Source organism: Cebus imitator, unplaced genomic scaffold (genome assembly GCF_001604975.1).
Source record: "Cebus imitator isolate Cc_AM_T3 unplaced genomic scaffold, Cebus_imitator-1.0 Scaffold58, whole genome shotgun sequence".
In the NCBI taxonomy this organism is placed as follows: domain Eukaryota; kingdom Metazoa; phylum Chordata; class Mammalia; order Primates; family Cebidae; genus Cebus; species Cebus imitator.
Genome location: NW_016107373.1, coordinates 367081 through 376224, shown reverse-complemented (window position 1 = coordinate 376224; position 9144 = coordinate 367081). Strand labels below are relative to the sequence as shown.

Sequence of the window (9144 nt, the reverse complement as noted above, 5' to 3'; positions counted from 1 at the left end):
CTGGGCTCACACCTGTAATCCCAGCACTTTGGGAGGCCGAAGTGGGCGGATCACCTGAGGTCAGGAGTTCCAGACCAGCCTGGCCAACATGGTGAAACCGGGTCTCTACTAAAAATTAAAAAAAATAAAAATAGCCGGCGTGGTGATGCCTGCCTGTAGTCCCAGCCACTCGGGAGGCTGAGGCAGAAGAATCGCTTGAATCCAGGAGGCAGAGGTTGTGGTGTGCCAAGATCGTGCCACTGCTCTCCAGCCTGGGCAACAGAGTGAGACTCCGTCTCAAAAAAACAACAAAAAACCTGTCAGGAGCAGAGAGCTTTAAAACGGGATCGATTTCCCTAATCACAATTGAGGACTTGCTCTTTTCACCAAACTCTGACTCCTGGTCAGGCTCCGTGTGTCACTGGTCCTCAGGTCCCCAGGGTCCAGCACTGGGTACAGTCCTCAGTAAACACCCGATGGACAAATGACAAAAGAGAGACGCCGCAGCACACAGGAGCCAGACGAGGTACACAGCAAGTTTTAAAGGAGACTCTGTGCTGCAAAGGATGGACTGATAATAACTTTACTTGTTTTCGGGGAGGAGGTTAATGAGTGGGAGGGGTGACGGGAGGTCCGATTTACACAGGGTCTTGAGACTCCCAGGGAAGTACCCGGGGTCGTCCTCAGCAAGGTTGCCCCGGTGGGGTCTGCGGCCCAGGTGGCCTCCGAGGCCCAGGTGGCCTCCCGCAGCCGGGGCGGAGTCCTGGAGGGGGGCGAAGCGGGCTGTGGGGAGGGGCTGGAGGGGGGTCGTGGGCGGGTGAGGCGAGGCCCGGCCCGCCACAGTCCTGCCTCTGGGCCCCGGGAGCGTCCTCCCTGTGTCCGGGCCGGGCGAGGGCTTAATGCTATGGCCAGCGGGGAGGCCTGGCGGGGCCCGGCGGGGGCTGCGGGCTCAGTGGGGCGGGTGGCGCCGCTCGGCCAGGCCCCCGCGGCCCAGCACTTCGCCGCTGAACTGGTAGGTGAGCTTCTTCTTCACCTTCTTGACCTCGCCCGTCTTGCCATAGTTGCGCAGCGCGCGCGCCATCTTCTGGTAGGTCATCTTCTTGCGGTTGCCCTTCTGGATGCCCCAGCGGTGCGCCAGCGCCTCCTTGTGCTTGGACGAGAACTGGAAGGTGCCCTTGTCCTTGTCCACCCACCAGATGCTGTCCTTCATGTCTCCGCTGCGGAGCAGGTCCAGCAGGAACTGGTACAGGCGGATCTTCTTCTTGCTGCCTGCGGGGGGAGGGCCCGGTGGGAGGGGGCCCGGGGCCCACACAGGAGCCGCCCCCACCGCCGCGCGCACGCACGGGGACCGGGAACGGGGGCGGCCGGGAAAGGCAGGGAAATGGCTACCCCAGCCCGCGCTGGGTGTGCACACACAACGCACCCACACTAATGCACACACACAAACACCTGCTCGCGCCCACCCGTTCACACCCACTCACCCCACACACGTACCCACACCGTGCACCCACTCACCTGCTCATACACCTCGTTCGCACCCACTGACAACCACACATGCACTCACACCGTGCACCCACACACACCCTCACACACCCACACAACACACCACTCACACCTACACACATGCTCACACACCCACCCACATACACACACACCTGCTTACACTCACTCTCATGCCCCACATTCACACACTTGCTCACACAACGCACCTGCTCACACACATCCTCATACACCTCAAATCATTCACACGCACACTCACACATGCTCACACCTACTCACACGGTCGCACACACTCACCTCACCTGTTTATACACACACCTGCTCACACAGCTCACACCAGGTCTCGCAAACACGCTCACACATGTTCACATACGTGCTCACACCTCACACATTCGCACCCCCCTCACAAGCTCACACCTCACACACATGCTCACATCTTACCCATACACACACCTGTTCACTCATACCTGCACACACATGCTCATACCACACACTCACACCTCATACATGCCTGCCCACATGCATGCTCACATCTCACACCTGCCCCCACATGCACTTACACACACTCACACCAGCTCGTTCACACCTCATTCACACCTGCTCACATCACACCACTCACACACTTGCACCTCACATCTGCTCACATATGCACACACATTCTGCTCATACACCCATGCTGACACCCACACCCACCTGCATGCTTACACACCTGCTCACACAACCACTCGGGCACCCACTTGCACACTCAAATGCTCATACTTGCCAACACGTAAACCTGCCCACACACATTCTGCTCACACACCCACTCACAGCTGCTCACACACATGCATATTCATGCATGCTCACACCCATCTGCTCACACACTCGACCATCACACACACTCATTTCCATTCCTTTTTTTTTTTTTTTTTTTGAGACGAAGTTTTGCTCTTGTTGCCCAAGCTGGAGTGCAATTGCGCGATTTCAGCTCACTGCAACCTCTGCCTCCCAGGTTCAAGCGATTCGCCTGTCTCAGCCTCCCAAGTAGCTGGGACTACAGGCGTGCACCACCACGCCTAGCTAATTTTTGTATTTTTGGTAGAGACAGGGTTTCACTGTGTTGGCCAGGTTGGCCTCAAACATGTGACCTCAGGTGATCCACCTGCCTCAGCCTCCCAAAGTGCTTAGGATTACAGATGTGAGCTACTGTGCCCAGCCCACTCACACCTGTTCTCACACACACTCATTAACACACCTGCTCTCACACCTGTTCACACATCCACTCACATGCACACCACTCACGCAGATGCTCAAACATGCCTTCACCCCCCTCACACACAGGAACACATACATGCTCACACATGCTAAAACACATATCCACTCAGATACATGCACAAACCTCACATATACACATACATGCTCACACACCCCAGCTCACACCCTCCTGCTCACACACTTACACCTGCTTACATACACAAGCATGTTCACGCCCACTCACATCCACTTACACACACCTGCTCCCACACTCATGACCATTCACACACTCATGTCACACATGCCTCCGCTCATATACACATTCACATGTACATACTTGCTCACACACATGCTCACACAATGCACCTCCCACACCTCCACTCACACATACACACACCTGCTCACACACACCCACTCACACACACCATGCTCACATCCCTGCTCACACATGCACACACACTGCTGACACCCACTCACGTGATTATACCTGCACACCTCACATACACATGCACACACTCACACACTGAAATGCATTCATATGCTGACACACACACAAACATGCCCACACCCACTCTCATCCACACCAGCTGTCACATTCACCTTCCCACACACCCACTCACATGGCCACTCGCACACATTTACCTACCCATACCTGTTCACACACACTTGCTCACACACACCCAGATCCACACACACTCAGGGCACAGAGACACACACACCTGGCACACTTCATGGAGATGCCTGCATGCACTCACAGCAGATACACACACACACATAGAGACAGCCACAGACAGCCCCACAAAACACACACGTTGACAAACATGGCACACACACACATGCACTCGGTGGCATGGCTGCTGGGTCAGTTAGCCTGGCTGGGTGGGGGCAGGGCACAGACACAGCCGGGGTCGGGTGGAGGGCCGGGCACCCCACCTGTCTCCCCGGGCAGGAGCCCAGGCCCGGGCTCCAGGCCGTCTGCCTCGCCGTCAGACACCTCCAGTGGGGGGCTCTGCCGCTCGCCCTCCTCCTCATCAGAGCTGGGCTGGGCCGGGGACAGGGACGGGTACGGGAGGCACATCCGGGGCACGTAGGAGACCTGGATGGTGGAAGAAGGAGATCGGAGTCAGGAAGGGCCAGCTTACAGCTCAGGGGGCTGGGAGGGAGGTCAGCTGGGGAGAGAAGAGGGAGTGCAGACGGCAGGGGATGATGGCAGGCAACAGGAGACTGGGGGACGGCCAGGGAAAAATGGGGGACAGACAGGCAAAAGTGGGGGCCAGTCCAGGTGCTGCATACGGAATGCAGGCTGTGGGGCGAGGGGTGCTGACATCCAGCCCGCCCAGCACTCCCAGCTGAGCCTCCCAGTTTAGGGCTGCAGTGCCTGATTCTCCTCCTGGTGGAGGTGCTGTGTGACCCTGCAATGGGCTGGGGTCAGAAGTGGGTGTGCTGGGGGCCAGTGCATTGGGTCTAGAAGGGGGTTTGGATAGGCAGGGTGATGAGTGAATGGAGGAGCCCTGGAGGTCAGTAGGGGTGGTAGAGGTCAGCAAAAGTCACTGATCCGGGTTAGGTCAGTAGGGGGGGTCACTGGGGAGAGGCAGGGTCAGTGGAGGTGTTAAGTGGCTTGGTGTGGGACTCATGAGGCCTGGTGAATAGGGGTGGCAGACACTGAGGGCCAGGAGTGCCCACAATAAGGCCTTGGGGTGGGGAGGCTCAGTGAGGGTGCGAGAATTATCTGGGGTATGTCCATCCTTGGGGCAAGAGGAGATAAGGGGTGTGGGGTCACGAGGTCACTCGGGGGGTCAGGCGGCAGCCGTTGGGGCTGCAGCCGCCGTTGGCGCCGTGGGGCAGGAAGCCGAGTTGGGTAAGAGCCTGTGTCAGCTTCCTGTGAAGCTCCCGGGCCCCACCACAGGCCTGGCAGTCTCCTGGGGGACGGGGCAGGCAGTGGCACGCACCTGGTGGCCAATACTGGCATGGGGTGGCACCATGGGGGTGTCAAGAACGTGCATCTGCTCCAGCTCCATGTGGCGGTAGAGCTGCTGCAGCTGCGGGGGCTGCACGCTCTGGAGCTCCGTGAAGTTGTTCTCGGCGAAGCTCTCGAACTCGTTGTGCACGTGGTGGGGGTGGAAGTCCCAGTAATGGTCTGTGGGGGACAGCCAGGCAGCATGGGGTGAGCTCAGGGTTAGGGAGGGCAGGAAAAGGTTGCAGTAACATTAAATAATACTGCCGGGCCACAGCGGGCCTTTGCCTTGCACCAGGCTGGGCAGTTTACGTTAACCATCTCGTTTAACGCTCGCCACCTGCACGGTTACTCTAGGATTGCATTTTATAGATGAGGACGCTGAGGCTTGGAGCAGCCACGTAACATGCCCAAAGGTCACAAGGGTCAGGGGCAGAGCCAGGACTCAGGTCTAAACCGAAGCTCGTGTTCTCAGCAATTCCATCCTGCTTCCTGCGCAGTCACACAGACTGAGCATCTAATCCTGGCTCTGCCGTGTACTTGCTGTGCCATCTCAGGCACGTATGTGGCCTCTTTAACCTCAGTTGAGTCACCTGTAAAATGGGGATCAGAGCTATTGGGAGGATACGAATGAGGTCGTATTTGTAAACCAGCACCAGAGCAGGCCCTCAGGGAAAGCTGATTCCCTTCCCCTCCTGAGACCTCCCAGCCGGGCAGGTGGCTCATGCCTATAATCCCAGCACTTTTGGAAGCTGAGGCAAGTGGATCACAAGGTCAGGAGATCAAGACCATCTTGACCAACATGGTGAAACCCTGTCTCTACTAAAATACAAAAAATTAGCTGGGCATGGTGGCACACTACTCAGGAGGCTGAGGCAGGAGAATTGCTTGAACCCAGGAGGCCGAGGCTGCAGTGAGCCGAGATTGTGCCACTGCACTCCAGCCTGGGTAACAGAGTGAGACTCTGTCTCAAAAAAAATAACCAAAAAATAAAACAAAAAAACCTTTCATGGGTTCCTCAGCTCCCTGGCTGCCCACAGTCTCTCTCTGTCACACACACACACACACACACACAGCCTTGTCACATGGCCAAGGTGTGACAGCAAAGTCACAGGGCTGACATTTCTCACACACCAAAACTTGTCCAGACACAAGGTGGCCCTTCCTCTTCAAAGCCATGACCTTAGGCAGTGGCACCTGTGTTCCCATGACCTGAGACTTTTAGGCAGTGGCGCCTGTGTTCCTGGGACCTGAGACTTTCCTGGAAAACCACCTGTGGGTCCCTTCAGAGTCTGTGGTGGGGTGGACTCAAGTCTGGGAAATAGCCCCATGCCACTGAAAACCCTGTCTTGGGACTGGGCTTGGGACAGAGCACCTTTTCCGGGAACAAAAACTGCCACTCGTCTGCGGGACTTCCTGGGCACAATTGAGGGTCCAAAATGAAGCGTGGTAATAAAGTGACCAGAGGGACTGTCTCATGTGGGCCAAAGAGGGAGCATTATGAGACTCCAGGTCCATGCAGTGGCTCTGGGATAAATCTACCACCAGCCACGTGTACGTGTGTGTGTGCGCGTGCGTGTGTGTACATGTGTACACATGACTGCCGGCCTCTCTCTTTCTGTCTCACATAAACACCTACTCACACATCCCTAATAAATAATGATGAATTTGGGGTCTGGACTGGATCTGAGTCCCGCTTTCTAATCGTGCTCCGCGGTGGCTTTGTAGTGTGACCATGGACGAGACATTTTTTTCTCCCCCAGCTTCTCATTCCCCAGTGTAAAAGTCAGAAACGCACCTGGGTGGTTACTGAGGCCCTGTTCTACATGTGTAATTATTTGGCCTCACAGTCCAGACAGCCCAGACTCCCACCTTTAGGAAGCCAATAGCAGAGAGGAGAGAAAGGTAGTCCTGGTTCAAGTTCTGGCTCTGCCAATTACCACTGTGTGACAATGGTCAGGTCATTCTATATCTCCAAGCCTCAGTGTCCTCATCTGTTTAATGGGGCTAACAGTTACACCCATCACATAGACTTGCTTTGAGAAGCAAATGACTTATTGCTTCCAAAGTGCTTAGACTACAACTTGGCACAAAGTAAGACCTTGATAAACATTAACTTCATCATTATCATTAATAATAATAATAATAACAGTATATTCTAAAGAGCCTGGATTCCCACTGAGTGTGGTTACACCTATAATCCCAGCTACTCAGGAGGCTGGGGAGGGAGGATCACTTGAGCTCAGAAGAGTGAGACCAGCCTGGGCAACATAGTGAGACCCCATCTCTACAAAAAGTTTTTTTTTAATTTGCCAGACATGGTGGAGCACACCTGTAGTCCCAGCTACTGGGGAGGCTGATATGAGAAGATCGCTTGAGCCCAGGAATTTGAGGTTGTAGTGAGCTATGACTATATCACTGCCTCCAGCCTGGGTGACAGAGTGAGACCCTGTCTCTCTTTTTTTTTTTTTTTTTTTTGAGACGAAGTCTCACTCTGTTGCCCAAGCTGGAGTGCAGTGGCGCAATCTTGGCTCACTGCAACTTCCACCTCCTGAGTTCAAGTGATTCTTCTGCCTCAGCCTCCTGAGTAGCTGGGACTACAGACATACACCACCATGCTTGGCTAATTTTTGTATTTTTAGTAGAGATAGGATTTCCCTATGTTGGCCAGGCTGGTCTTGAACTCCCGACCTCATGATCTGCCGGCCTCAGCCTCCCAAAGTGCTGAGATTACAGGTGTGAGCCACTGCGCCTGGTGAGACCCTGTCTCTTAACAAAAAAGTATTCAGTGTGCAGGGGGAGGGGCTTACAAAAAAATTATGTTTAAAAAAAAGAGCCTGGATTAGCACTTAAGCAAGCATACCGCAAACATTTTTTGTTTGTTTGTTTTTTGAGATGGAGTCTCTATCACCTAGGCTGGAGTGCAGTGGTACAGTCTTGGCTGGCTACAACCTCCGCCTCCCAGGTTCAAGCGATTCCCCTGCCTCAGCCTCCAGAGTAGCTGGGACTATAGGCGCCCACCAACACGCCCAGCTAATTTTTATATTTTTAGTAGACAGGGTTTCACCATATTGGCCAGGCTGGTCTTGAACTCCTGACCTTGTGATCTGCCTGCCTCGGCCTCCCAAAGTGCTGGGATTATAGGCATGAGTCATTGCGCCTGGCCCGCAAATGCTTTTAATATATGTTTCTTTTCTCTTCTTCTCCCTGCTCCTGGCCACCTTGGTCAGTGGCCCAGAGAAATAATGTTAGCGGACCATGTTGTCTCTGCAGTTGGGGCCTGAGCATGGCACCATGAGGGCAGGGCCTGGTTTTGCTCACCTCTATATTCCCAGTGCCTAAATACAGTAGGCACTCAACAAACATTCACAAACCAATGAATTATTGCCTCTTTTTTTTTTTTTTTTTTAATGTATTTTTAGAATCTCCAGCCTGAAGCCCTGGGCTCTTCCCAGGGGAACAAAAGTGTGATCCAAACAGAGAAGAAAGATGACGAATCTAGAAAGGAGGGGCCAAGAAAAACACCTTCTCACAAGATCATCAACCTCTAGACTAGGACTCCTGAATCCCAGCCTCTCCTGAAAAATATTCAGATGTAGAAAAATATTCAGATGTAGAAACAGGCTCAGAGGTCGAAGCAGGTGGATCACCTGACATCAGGAGTTTGAGGCCAGCCTGGCTAATATGGTGAAACCCCGTCTCTACTAAAAATACAAAATTAGCTGGGGGTGATGGCACATGCCTGTAATTCCAGCTACACGGGAAGCTGAGGCAGGAGAATCGCTTGAACCTGGGAGGCAGAGATTGCAGTGACCCGAGATAGCACCACTGCACTCCAGCCTGGGTGACAAGAGTGAAACTCCGTCTCAAAAAAAAAGAAAGAAAGAAACAGGCTCAGAGAACAGAGACCTGCAGGTTTCATGGCACTTCTTCCTCTCTACCTTGGATTCTAATTATTAGAGCTTTAATTCTTTCCCTTATTACAAAGCTGGATCTTGCAGGACCTGTGTTTTATTCATTCCACAGTATCTAGCAATGGGCCTGGCATATAAAAGATACTTAGTATGTATTTGTTAGACGGATAGGCCAGTGCAAGATGGAGGGCTCGGTAGGTAGAGGCAAGGACAGCTGGAAAGGTGGCCAAGTAGATGGATGTGTGAATAAATTAATGAAGGGGTAGATGGTTAGTGATATGAAAGGATAAAGAAGTATATGGAAATTAGATGGATGGAAGGATGGATAGAAAGTCACATTTTGGAACTTTCTTTTCTTCACCAGCCCTATCGTAGGCTGGGCACAGTGGCTCACTTTTGTAATCCCAGCACTTTGGGAGGCCAAGTTGGGTGGATCCTTTGAGGTCAGGAGTTCGAGACCAGCCTGACCAACATGCTGAAACTGCATCTCTACCAAAAACACAAAAATTAGCTGGGTGTAGTGGCATGCGCCTGTAATCTCCGCTACTCGGAAGGCTGAGGCAG

At 53.6% G+C, this 9144-nt stretch overlaps 1 protein-coding gene across 2 annotated transcripts in view; it reads right to left on the bottom strand.

Annotated features, from left to right (window-relative positions):
• Positions 1-546: 546 nt before the first annotated feature.
• Positions 547-9144, bottom strand: part of SPI1 (Spi-1 proto-oncogene) — a 22353-nt gene continuing 13755 nt past the window's right edge. For both annotated transcript variants that reach the window (XM_017529214.2, XM_017529216.2), the window contains exons 3-5: positions 4662-4849; positions 3646-3808; positions 547-1248 (exon numbers count right to left, since the gene is read on the bottom strand). In XM_017529214.2, coding sequence (XP_017384703.1) covers positions 929-1248; positions 3646-3808; positions 4662-4849 — 671 coding nt within the window. In that variant the 3' untranslated portion in view covers positions 547-928. The remainder of the gene's footprint in view (positions 1249-3645; positions 3809-4661; positions 4850-9144) is intronic.